This window comes from Lepisosteus oculatus, chromosome 2, assembly GCF_040954835.1.
Source record: "Lepisosteus oculatus isolate fLepOcu1 chromosome 2, fLepOcu1.hap2, whole genome shotgun sequence".
Lineage (NCBI taxonomy): Eukaryota > Metazoa > Chordata > Actinopteri > Semionotiformes > Lepisosteidae > Lepisosteus > Lepisosteus oculatus.
In genome coordinates, this window is record NC_090697.1 from 74,352,089 (window position 1) to 74,365,012 (window position 12,924).

Sequence of the window (12,924 nt, forward strand, 5' to 3'; positions counted from 1 at the left end):
TGCAAAGCCCACAGGAGCTTCAACATACACCACTGATGCTGAGGACAAGAATTCCTTTGGTTTGTTTTCTGTGTGATGCTGCCTCAGCAATGTTAGTTACCTGCAGAGCCTCACTGATTATTGATTAGTTAATCCAATGGATTGTTGTTCTGTCCTGAACACACCACAGCCAGCCTCTCTTGATGCAAAGCCTTGTGGCAGCAGCTGTAGTTCTAGTCAAATGAAATAAATGTTCCTGTGTAGTAAGGTCTCCTGCTTTTTACCCCAACCTGCTGACAATGTCTGTAATGTGATATTCAATGTACTAAGCTGAGCAGAGAGCCCCTATCCTCTTCCAGGCTCCCAGACATCCTCTTTCTGCTCACATACAGGAGGAGAGGGGAAGAGGGATTTTAAATTTAGCAGCCATCTGCTGAAGTGAGGCTCAGCAATAGCCAGTGCTTCTTGGAAGTGCCAGTCCTGCAGCGTCCTCGGCTGGATCCAAGAGTCAAAAAAGGAAATGACAAAGACTGTCCACAATTAACAAAGTGCTGTCCAACAGACATCAGTCAGAAAAGGTTGGGGAAAAAGGGATGCACATTCTCAAGTCCTTTACAGTTTAGCGTACACTGCTGTTGTTGAATACACATTTGTTCGTGCACTCTTCCAAGACAGGACCTGTCCGCTAGCATTGCAATCTGGCTGTGAAGGTGTCAGACAGTCCCATTCCCCCTTGAAGGGAGGAGACTGAGATCAAGCGCTTCCCCTGGTTGTCGGGTACAACGTGACTGCTCCTCCGTTTCACTCAAGTTTTCCTTCCTGTTCTTTTTTATTTCTGTCTCAGGCAATCGTATCCTAACACTAGGGGAGGTCCCGAAGGATCAAGTCTATGCACTAAAACTCAAAGGAATCTCGATCTGCTTCTCCATGCTGAAAGCCGTGCTCAGTGGCAACTACGTGAACTTCGGTGTGTTCCGCCTGTACGGGGACGATGCGCTAGACAACGCCTTACAGACCTTCATCAAGCTCCTGCTCTCCATCCCCCACAGCGACCTGCTGGTGAGTGTCTCTTTCACCAGCAGAGGGCACCAGCGGGCTCTCCTAGCTCCCATCCCCATCGTAGCGATGTGTTCTAACAGTGCAACACAAAGACAGAACCCAGCGCCAGATCACTCCGCATCTCTCTGAATTCATCACTCCAGTGCTTATGTCCCAGCAAGGTGTACAAGCCTTTGAGTTGACAGTTTGGGGATCTTTACCTCTCTTGAGGAGCTTATAGAATCCAAAGCCTTCTTTGCATTGCAGGGTCCAGAGCCTTCAGGTGGTGTGCATCTCTGTAGAGCTCCACTGCAGTGAATGTTAAAAAATACTTTTTGTCTTTTTGTCTTGCACTGAAAACATTTTTTATTGTTTTGCTTTGCGACAGCAAGAGGGCTCTTGAGCCGTTTTTAAATTGTTAGCAGTTCTGTGCAGATCTCTAGGATGCCACGTCAGAAATAACACTTCTGTGAGCAATCCGGTTGTGTTGTAAGTCAGGGGCTCCTTATCCTGGTCCTAGAGGGCCCCACGCACATCCGCTGATGTTAATTCCAGCCGAGCTTCATTTCCCAGCTGAAGGCTTCATTGAACAGATGAGCTGCTCGAGAGGAACATCTGCAAGTGTGTTTTTCTACTCGAGAGGTTAGGGGAAAGTTTCCCGTCCTTATAAAAAGCAGTCGATAAAAAGGGCTGAGCTGAAAACAATCAAACCGATCAGTCCTGTTATTAAGACGGTTGAGGATTCAGTTGTGTAACGGAGGTGGGCTGGAACAAAACTGAGCAGGGCTGTGGTTAGTGACGGCAACCCAAATCCCTGGTCCCTGGGAAAATGTTCACATGTGATGGCAGTCCTCCTGTTCCTCAGTCTGTGTCAGCAGTCTGGCCAGTGCTTTGTACTGTGAAGCCCCCTTTTTTTTCTCTGTGTCCTGCAGGATTATCCTAAACTCAGCCAGTCATATTACTCGTTGTTGGAAGTGCTAACCCAAGACCACATGAACTTCATCGCCAGCTTGGAGCCTCACGTCATCATGTACATTCTGTCTTCTATCTCTGAAGGACTCACAGCGCTTGGTAAATGCATTCATTTGTGTTGTTTATGCAAACGGCACAGGTCTCACTGGATATCAATACAAACGTGTTTTACTAAGGACACATAGTATACATTTTCTTGGGCTCTTCCATTTACATAGTCATTCTTCAATTGGGTTTTTCAGACAAAGTTATACTACAGTATGTAGTCTTGATACAGACAAACCGATCATGTATACTTTCACGTGTAAAAACGTGTAAAAGTAAAACTGCTTGCAGTGTTGAACGCCATCATATGCCAGCAGATTCCTTTAAGTCAAAAACTGAATTATGCTGATAATAGGTGTTGATTGGAAAAAGATGTGTATCATTTGTATTCCAGCAGTGATGGGTCTGAATTATTTTGCACGGCACTGTATTTCAGTACCTGTAATACAGCTGGGTTTTCTGCAGCAAGCCCTCTTGCTGAAGTGCTCTACACTCTACATAAGGGCCCTAGCTTCCCCAGCGAGCAGGTTTTTGTGCCTCGGCCTCCTCCGAGCACCGCTGGGGAAGGTCGGGCTCCGCCCCCTCACTCCCTGTGCTCTCTCCTCAGACACGATGGTGTGCACGGGCTGCTGCTCCAGCCTGGATCACATCGTGACCTACCTGTTCAAGCAGCTGTCCCGCAGCACCAAGAAGAGGTCCACCCCCATGGTGCAGGAGAGCGACCGCTTCCTTCACATCATGCAGCAGCACCCCGAAATGATACAGCAGGTGAGCGCTGACGGGGGGGGCCCGGGTTTCTGAGCTCCCCGAAGTAAGTATTGGGATCCCCGAAACTCAGATATTGCTGAATCGTCAATCATGTCTCTTTGATAAACCCAGGACCGAACGAGAAATAGCCCTTCAATTTTTAAAGCAGCTGGAAGGATGATTTGGATAAGTCCGTAATGCTTATTTCTAAGCCGTGACCATGCGAATAGCCCGTGATCTGTCTTTTTAGCTAAGTAACTTTTCAGCTATTGCTATCTCAGTATCTCAGGAGAGCACGGGTTTTATAGAACCTCTGGTAAACGTAATAACTTGGTTACTTTCACATTGTGTGATATATATATATAACTTATAGCAATATGTGTAGATGTGCAGCATTGGAAAATTAGCTTGATATTTAATCAAGACAAACTATTACGTATCGGTTGCCTTGGAGCAGAGGTTTGTTTTAATTATAATAAGAAAAATATTAACGGGGCCTTTCAGATGCTGTCGACCGTGCTCAACATTATCATTTTCGAAGACTGCCGGAACCAGTGGTCCATGTCACGGCCGTTGCTGGGCCTGATTTTGTTAAACGAGAAAGTAAGTCGGCCTCGATTTTCCCAGAATCGTTTTTTCACATTATGAAGCCTGGTACCAGCTACTAATTGTACCAGCCCCCCCCGTGTGACCACCATTATTTGTTGTGATCGAGTTTTTAACATCATGCCGTCAAAGGTCCACATTCACGCACACGGTTCTTGCTGAAGCCTCTGGCTCTACAGAAATGGAAAGATACTGTTCAAATTGTTCAGAAGTCTTCCCCTTCCACGGGGCAAAAATATCCGAGCCTAAAGGAGACTGTGGGGAAAAGCCAGCGCCATTAGCGGCCTAATGAGTGTTCGGTTCAATATGTGAAAGAGAAGCAAAGCGTCCATCTGAGATATTTGTAGTTTTTTTTTTATCCCCTCCCTCATTTGTGTTCACCATTTCAGATTTAGTTCACACTTCAGGTGCTGAGAATCGGCTCCTGTGCAGTCTTTGTGCCCCATGTTTCTTCAACGGGGAGTGAAGTCTCATGGCTTTGAGGGAACAGCAGTGTAATTTGCTACATAATTACGCTCTTTGTAATGAAGAGCGTAGCTGGCTCCTGAGCCCGCAGAACACATCTCCAGGCTTGACACGGTAGACCTGCCTATAATTAAGAAGGGGGAGACATGAGACGCGTCATATACTAACCCATTTTTCTGTGTGTGCGCATTGTGTGTTTTTTCTCAGTATTTTGCTGACTTGAGAAACAGCATAGTGAACAGCCAGCCTCCCGAAAAGCAGCAAGCCATGCACTTGTGTTTTGAAAATCTAATGGAAGGCATTGAACGCAACTTACTCACAAAAAACCGAGACAGGTGTGTACAATCTTGCACTATTGACCTACCGCTGAAGAATGCCATTTTCTTTGCTGTTACACAGAGCTTGCAAAGAGGAATTATTTGCACAGCTTTGTAGCTAGATAATGTGTTGGGCATTGCCTTACCTGCACACTTTTATTTTAAGCATTAATATTTTATGTACTGCCGAGTTTCAGTCAATATCTTCATCTGTTTGGAAGTGTTTTTGTGTGGTGCTCTGTGTTACATAGAATAGCTGATGCAGGTGTTATAAGGGAAAGGATTTGTTGCCAGGCGGTTCCTGCATAAAACTCCAGCTCTGCCTTTCGTCTTGCACTACAGTAGCAGGCTAGTTGTTCATAGTTCACCACATAGTGAGGGGTTTGATTCCCGACGAGCACCATTTGTGTGGAGTTTGCATGTTCTCCCCATCTGCATGCAGGTTTTGCCCAGGTGGCCATCGTTTCCCTCCACCTCCGAAATGCAAGTTGGTTTGGTCTGATGGCTATTCTAAATTTGCCCCACTGCTGTGGCCATACAATGGAATACCGATGGGTATTGCCACCAGGCAGGGAGCAGAGTTCTCAGTCTCATCTTTAACCCTTTGCTTCTGGGTTAGACTTGCAGTGGCCTAACCCTCTCCTGGATGAGTAGCTCACTGACTATCGGACCCTGCATTCGTTTCTTGAAGATATAAGCACCTAAAGTTCCAGCTTATACTGTTAAACCTTAGGCTAAGCTCTTGTTGGTTTCACGTGTTGGAGTAACTAGAAGTAACATCCTTCAGTGTTGTAGATCTGGTACTCAACACGGTACCCTAAAAGCCGCCACAGACATGTTTGTAGTGAAAGAGCTTTGCATGCTGGTCATTGTTATTGAGCTCAGAAGCGACGGAAATTTCACGTGCACACCTCTGCAGGCCGTGTGTGATATTGAGATGAGAAGGTTGATTATCTGTGCTTCAAGCACAAAGCCTCGTCACACTCAAGGAGCTCCCGATTTGAATTAGATTTGCACTCTGTCCTAGAGACACAGAAGCAATGTTCCAGAGGTGTTACTAACCTCCAGGCGTGTGCAGGCTTGTGCAGGCGTGTCCAGGTGCATGCAGGCGTGTCCAGGCACGTGCAGGCTTGTGCAGGCGTGTTCAGGCCTCACAGTCGGCTTTCCTCCTCCTCCTCGCCCCGCCAGGTTTACGCAGAACCTCTCTGTCTTCCGGCGGGAGGTGAACGACTCCATGAAGAACTCCACGTACGGCGTCAACAGCAACGACATGATGAGCTGACATTCCGGCGAGGCCCCGCGAGCGCCGCCGCCCCTGCGCCCCCTCGGCCCGGCTGCCGCGGGAGGGGCGCGCCTCTGGAGAGCGCGTTTCTGACCGGGCCTCAGCCTCCTCCCCCGCCCTTCCTCCGCGCTCCCTCACTGCTCCTCCTCTTCCTCCTCCTCCCCCCCTCCTCTTGTCCCTCCCTGCTCCTCCTCTTCCTCCTCCTGTCCCTCCCTGCTCCTCCTCTTCCTCCTCCCCCCCTCCTCTTGTCCCTCCCTGCTCCTCCTCTTCCTTCTCCTGTCCCTCACTGCTCATCCTCTTCCTCCTCCCCCCTCCTCCTGTCCCTCCCTGCTCCTCCTCTTCCTCCACCGTCCTTCCATGCTCCGCCCCCTCCCTCCCTGCCTCCTCCTGTCCCTCCCTGTTCCTCCTCCTGTCCCTCCCTGCTCCTCCCTCCTCCTGTCCCTCCCTGTTCCTCCTCCCGTCCCTCCCTGTTCCTCCTCCTGTCCCTCCCTGCTCCTCCCTCCTCCCGTCCCTCCCTGTTCCTCCTCCTGTCCCTCCCTGCTCCTCCCTCCTCCTGTCCCTCCCTGTTCCTCCTCCTGTCCCTCCCTGTTCCTCCTCCCTCCTCCTGTCCCTCCCTGTTCCTCCTCTCCCCCCCCCTCTTTTTTTTTTTACATCAGCAAGTCTGTTCCCAGGGGTCCTGCAGCAGAAGAGGAGCAGGGTGGGGTGGGTGTGGGTGCTGGGGGGCAGGGCTGGTGTGTGAATGGGGGTGCGAGCTAGGGTTTGGGGTGTGGTTGGGGGGGAGTGGAGCATGGACTTGCGAAAGTGAGAAGTTCCCTTCCTGAACCCTTTCCTTTGCAAAAGGGTCGGAGGGGAGGGCCGGTACCTGTAGTACTCCGCTTCTGCCTGCCTTGTATAAAACAAAATGTACATTCTTTTCATAACATTTTGAACAATGTTTATAATAATTCAATTTAAAAAAGAAAACAGTGTGATTGCAATTTTTACAGAGTCTAGTAGTGAACCAGTGCTGAAGTGAGGGGTTGTGTCTGTATGAAGAATAAAGCAAAAAATTATATATATATATACAGGTGATGCATAATACTGGACTAGAATGCGTGAAAAAGGATAGGTGTTTGGCAGGGGGGTAGGGAGGGGGACTGAAAAGAGAATTTCTAAATGTTAATCATGTTGTATATTTTCCTTGTAACGTTTGCGGTCGACCCACGTACAGCCGAATCTGTAAATACGAGAAACTCCTGCTCCCTTGCAGATGCAGATGCCGATGCCAGAGCGGGCTCATTCCCGTCAGGGAACTGGGGGGCACGGGGGGGGCTCCCACCCGGGACCTGGCGAGACCCCCTCCCCTCCTGTCTTTTCGAATCAGAGAGGCCTGGCACAGTCGCCCCCCCCCCCCAATTAATTTGAACCACCCTCCTCCCCCCTCCGAAGGACCCCCCGTTTTCTTGTTTTAGTAACAGCAGAAGTAATCATGCAGAGTGAAGAACAGTGGGTCTCAAAAACAAATGGTGATGACTTCTATTAGCAACTTCTGTTATTCTCCACAACTCTTGCTGCTAATTGTTTGTGAAGACTAGAACATCTCTAACCTGTCGGCACTCATGAATACTATTTTTTTTATAGTTTTTTTTTTCATTTTTTTTTTTTATTTTGTTCCCTGATGTGAATGCGTCCTTGGCGACTGTGTGATGGGTCCATTGAGTGATCAGGTAGCTGGTTGACCTGTTTGGATGTCTGCTGCATATAGTGTAAGCATTGTGACTGCAAATAAACGTCAATGGTTTATACTGAAATGACATTTCTGTGTACGTATTGGTTAGAGTACATACAGGAATATCAGCAGCGGGCCTCCTGAACTTTAGAAAACAGGCTTCTACATGTGAAATGCATTTCTTTTTTTTTTTATTCCATATCATCAGCCCCTTGCAGTGTAGAACTGGAACTAGACTGGAACAAGCTGTCCAGCCGTGTTGTTGAAGCCCAAGAGCCTGGCTGCTCAATGGGCTAGTAGCAACAAACTTTCTTCATTCAAAGGGCGGAGGGAGTAGAGAACAGGCCGCCCAGCCTTGTTGTTGAGGCCGGTAGGTGGGCTTCTTTCAGGAAACAGCTGGAGGCATCCGCCGATCAGTAAGCTACTAGAAACCAAACAGGCCAGATGTGTTAAATGGCCTCCTTCTCTTCTGTTCCTGTGCAGCATAGTATAGTCCATCTGAGAGCAGACTGCCAGTTAAGATGTGGTAAACCCCCAGGACCGAGTATTGTCCACCTGGGCGGACCAATTAAGAATTGCACGCACTGAACAAAATGCCATTTTAGACCAGGTTCGGAGGCCACTGTGAACGCCGCCCCCGTTTTCTCTGTGGCTCTCCGAGCGGTGTTGAGGCAAACCCCTTGTACGCGTTTGCGTTCATTCTCGCTCTCTGAAGCGCGAGCAGCACGTCGGCCTGCTTGGTCACGAAACCAGCGCAGCCATGTGAACGGGCGGACACGTTCCTTACCGAGGCACAGTCAGCTGCTGCTTCTGGGTTGGGCCGAGTCTTCACTAGTCCCCTTTGAAGTCAGAATTTCATTTGTCAGGGGTTTTTTTAAGTCTATCGGCAGAACACTTTTTTTTTTGCCTTCTTACAAAGTCGGATACCGTAGAGACCTGTGATGTTAAGTACGTCACAGCTGGGTACAGTAATAGACCCCCATGTCGCAGGCTGGCAAGCTCTTGCGAAATGCCACTGCGAAATATATGCCACTGTGGAAATGCCACTTGCGAAATATAGATTCTCTGTACAAATACAGCCCACAGGTGTCGAACAGCCCACAGTTTTTATTATTTCTTGTGTAAAAGACTGTTTTTGAATCTGACCTGTACCAATGACCAGGCTGAAGGACAGGCTGACTTCCTTGCATCCATCCATGAAAAAAACGGTCTCATCGCTTCCAGACTCCCATCAGCATGACTGTCTGGGCGAGGAAGCCGGCCTTCGTCACGCAGCACCAAAACCAGCGACTGACACTGGGACTTGTACAACACCATCATCATCATTCAGCTTGTGTGAGACTGTCATCCTGGTGGACGAGGACTGACAAGAGACAACTCATGAAGGGTGTGGATGAAACCCCGAGACTCGCACTGGGGCTCCTGAAGTGTTACTTTTGTTGCAATACTGGACACAATTTTAATTTTTTTTTCAGAGGATAAAGAACTACAGGCATGTTTAAATATAAAATCGCAGCCCCTCCATTATCAGTCATTAACTGCACAACCATTCATTACAGGCGGATGGGTTTATTGTTCACTGGAGACTATCTGTGTCCAATGCTGCATTTTGGGGCAGTTGAGCTTCATTAATTAAGCAACTTGTGTAGTTCAATTAAGGCTTTAATTGATTGCTGTATTTACAAGGTTACTTTCTCCTCCAGTTTTGGGAACTTGTTTTACAATAGTTAAAGAGAAAAGGCAACACAGTTCAATGTAACTGTAATACGAAGTCAATCAATGGTTCAGCTGAGAGCCCAGGTCTACTCTACAACAACCCCATCTGACATTTGTAAATTCGGCCGCAGACCTTAACATTGAATACAATAGTGTGGGATGTCCTCTTCCTCAACAACAACAAATTAACATGGTTACCTTCAATAAAATAACATCCTCCCCCCATTTATCAGCTATGAAATCACAAATACGTTAGATGATTTTTAAATGGAAATATTACAGCACCCTTTAGAGTTATGGATGGAACTGAAACAACAGCCAATGTTTCCTTCGTCTCTTGAGTGAAATCTTAAAGGGAAGGAAAACTGAGAGTGGCACTTCTACCATAGTGGGGCCAACAGCCCTGTCTCACGAACACAGAATCGCTGACGAGTGGCAGGTGACGCCCCAAAACACCCAAAGCTCGGGGTCCAAAGTGATTGTCGCCAACTACAGTAGTGTTCATGTATTATTGGTGCTGTCAATAACCCTCGATGTTCTCTGACGCTTAACAGTAAGAACCTTACTGTTGAATAGAGGACTTCATGTAGGAAAAACTGGACAGAACTTTAACCAGCAACAAAAAAAAAAATTGACTGACATGAAATGAGAACCATGTCCAGATGGGGATCTGTGCATTTGACCATTTGACTGCCTCAACTCTTTTTAACGTGGAAAGAAACGTCAAGTCTTTTCCCTTTTAAGTCTTGTGTAAGCTAGTCAAGAGTCCGAACCGGATTCCAAAAATGAAGAAGGCAGCGCATCTGCGCTCGTGAGGAAGTCCTTTTCGGATGGAGGGGCACCTCAGAAGATCAGCTCTGCTCCTGGCGCTCGCCCGCGGCCCTCGACTTGCTCTTGGTGCTGGCCTCAAACACAGCGTTGTTGCAGCCCTCCCTGTTCCTTGCAATTTCAATGGCAAAAAACTGGATCCTTGTAGCTGGGGGGGGAAAGGATTCCTTACAAAACGAGCCTTTTCTCAACAAAGTTGGTAAGCAATAAGGCAAAGAGCCCAGCCACGTTACTGAAACCAATAACCTTTGTTTCCCCCCCCCCAAGACAGATGGATGAGATCCTCCAATCAGGACAGGAGGCACTACAGTACACAATGGGTGGTGGGGGTGTGTAACAAGCTCCACGGCCATGTTGTTGAAGCCAATATCCTGGCTTCTTTTAGGAAAGGACCACATGAGATCCTAAGATCAATCACATACAAGCTAGATTGGTTGAATGGTCATTATGTTCTTATAACTCTCCATCTGTGGCCAAGGCTCTTTTCCTAAACCACTTCTTTTGCAGTGAATGAAAAACATATGGGCTAGGACAGTGAACCCATTCCTGAATGCATTATTGGCAAATGCGTAGAATTATTATTTTTTCTTTATCAGTTATAGTACAGCATCAGTATGAGCTGAAACAAGTCTGAGCGGCGCAAAGCTTTCGTCTAGCTCAACAGGCTTACCAAAAATTGTGTTCTCCTCGGTATAGTCTCTCTCACAATCGAGGCGCAGCAGAGTGCCGTAGTTGAAGTCTTCAACAACACCTTCAAACAGATTGCAGAAAGGCCTCCATTTCTAGAACCAAAACATAAATGATCACGTTTGGGTTTTTTTTTTTGCTGTCCAGCTCCCCTATGTGCCATTCTATGAGTAACTGTTTCACAGACTGATGATAAAAGCTCGAAAGCAGTCCATCACCTCCTTAGCCTGCTCCGATTTGAGATCTTCAGGGTCCAGAACTTTAATATTCAGATCAGGAAAGGCCTTCCTGAATTCTGTGCAGATCTTGTCATCCACTTTTGTAAGCTTCAAGAACTTAGGATCTACGGAGGAGATGAGCTGTCAAGAGAGAAAAGAGAAGCCAGTGTCGACAAATACCTGGCATGCTTCTTTGAAACCAGCGGCTAAAAGTGATCACTTTCTTCCTTTTGCCGATACAGTATCCCTCCCTTAAACAACAGCAAAACATTATCGGGCAGTTTTTTCACAATAGTACAGGTGTCATCCCCTGGGATGAGCATCTGAGTTAGGCCCTGCATGATGAACAATGCCAAGCTACACCAGATTACTGCAGCCTTTGTGTCTGTTTAGATTAATGCCATCATTCTGAGATCTTGGGAGAGATGTTACCTTGACTAATTTAACTGCTTCATATGACATTTCCACTGCACTATCAGCTACAGCAGACATACAAATAAAAATTGCTCTGAACGTAACTTACGTTGAAGTAGATTTCAGCATGCTGATAGGCCTTCATCGCCCACATCATCTCCAGTTGAGGCTAAAAATAATAAATAATTTCAGAAAACCCATTTAACAAGTTTACCCTCCCTAAACAATTCATGAAATTGTGTCTGAAGCACTTGCCTTTGCACAGAACAGCAAACATTGTGTTGTATAAAAGACAAAAGTGGGACCTGTTAACCTGAACAGTAGTGTTCCACTAGCTGTTTGGTCTTTATCTCTAGCCTGTTTAAGACATAATAATAATAATTACTTACACTTATATAGCGCTTTTCTGGACACTCCACTCAAAGCGCTTTACAGGTAATAGGGATCCCCTCCACCACCACCAATGTGACGCCCCACCTGGATGATGCGACGGCAGCCATAGTGCGCCAGAACGCTCCCCACACATCAGACATACTTGGAAATCTTCAGCTACCCAATTAATGTGATTCCTGAATGTGTAATCTTGCCATATTCTGTAAACACGTCACATCACACACACACACAGTCCACTTCAGGGAACTGCTGCACTTCCTGATGTGCCTGAAGGCTAAAATAACCTCAACAGGGCGAGGAAACACACAGCAGTGCGCTCTCTGGGGGAAGTCTTTGCGTGCAAGACTTCAGGAACAGGCCTCAGTTCCTAGGCGCTCAGCTGCTAGTAAGCACCACATCCTCTTTTCTGTATATCATTTTTAGACATCACTTTAGCACAGAAATCGTGGAAGGCCACTTACATCATTTCCGTAGGCTTCCGCTGGGAGAGACAAGGCGTGCGCGGCCGCGGCAGCCCCCTCCGCACCCTGAGAACCGAAAGAGTTTGTTTGTTTTTTTTAAAGTCCAACTACTGTAAACCAAAAATACTATATTTGTCAACAGCAGTCTACATTAACAGGTATACATTAACCTCGCGGTCCAGTTGGCAAAAAAAACATCGTTTTTCGCATTTCCTTTAACTGATTAAAGCCACGCCTCGACGTTTCAGCGGTTGCTGAAGTTGTAACTGCAGTAAAAAGACTTATTCTTTTAAATCACACACACGGTTGGTTATGTCAGTTCCACAACACGGCCGTGTACGGGAACAGCGATGTACACGTGGGGTCACTATTCTCCTGTTCTTTGCGGACCATGACGAAAAAAAGACACAGTTTATACCAGATACAGAGTATATCAGCGGGACCACAAAGAAAAAGAAATACACACAGCTCTATACATGTTTTTTAATCCATATTTTCCTCACCAGAGAATCCAAACCTCCGACCGACGCCATTGCGATGCTCTCTGACCTCTCAACTTTGACCCCCGTGTTACACCGGGGTGGGAGGCGGGTGAAAGAAATGATCTGACATACTTTATTTTTATTCCACATAGCGTCTTTATAAGCGGCTTCTAATGACATGTTAACACGTCTCGCCAACTAGAATTTACAACTGATAAAAAACCCCGTCGGTTTTGAGTGTTGAATTGCTACAATAAATTGCGTATTTTAATGTCAATGTGCGCTGACAGGCGTGTCGGTACCTTGCGAGCTCAGTATGGGGATAGTATCACTACTTGGCACGACGGTTCTTCTTGGTTAATCAAGGTCTAATCGAATTGAATTTTAAAACTTTGTCCGAGGGCTACATCTCGGACAGTCCAGCAGCTCTTTTATATCTACTCTTTGGTTATTTAGGGGGGCATGATTGTTAAAGTACAGGGGGAAATTTGGCCAGGACGCCGGGGTGACACTCCTACTTTTTTCGAGAAACACCCCGGGATTTTTAATGACCACAGAGAGTCAGG

The 12,924-nt window shown here is 46.9% G+C and overlaps 2 protein-coding genes across 2 annotated transcripts in view; one reads left to right on the plus strand and one right to left on the minus strand.

The window, feature by feature from the left end:
- xpo7 (exportin 7) overlaps positions 1-7,241 on the plus strand; it is a 41,592-nt gene extending 34,351 nt beyond the window's left edge. The window contains exons 23-28 of the mRNA XM_069183283.1: positions 824-1,038; positions 1,950-2,088; positions 2,642-2,802; positions 3,286-3,384; positions 4,060-4,187; positions 5,358-7,241. Coding sequence (XP_069039384.1) covers positions 824-1,038; positions 1,950-2,088; positions 2,642-2,802; positions 3,286-3,384; positions 4,060-4,187; positions 5,358-5,451 — 836 coding nt within the window. The 3' untranslated portion in view covers positions 5,452-7,241. The remainder of the gene's footprint in view (positions 1-823; positions 1,039-1,949; positions 2,089-2,641; positions 2,803-3,285; positions 3,385-4,059; positions 4,188-5,357) is intronic.
- A 1,559-nt stretch (positions 7,242-8,800) lies between these two features.
- Positions 8,801-12,455, minus strand: pbdc1 (polysaccharide biosynthesis domain containing 1). Its single transcript, XM_006625459.3, has 6 exons — positions 12,380-12,455; positions 11,877-11,942; positions 11,132-11,191; positions 10,609-10,749; positions 10,374-10,485; positions 8,801-9,851 (listed from the first exon to the last, which is right to left on the minus strand). The coding sequence occupies exons 1-6, from the start codon at positions 12,407-12,409 to the stop codon at positions 9,727-9,729; spliced, it is 534 nt and encodes a 177-aa protein (XP_006625522.1). The 5' UTR covers positions 12,410-12,455; the 3' UTR covers positions 8,801-9,726.
- Positions 12,456-12,924: the final 469 nt, after the last annotated feature.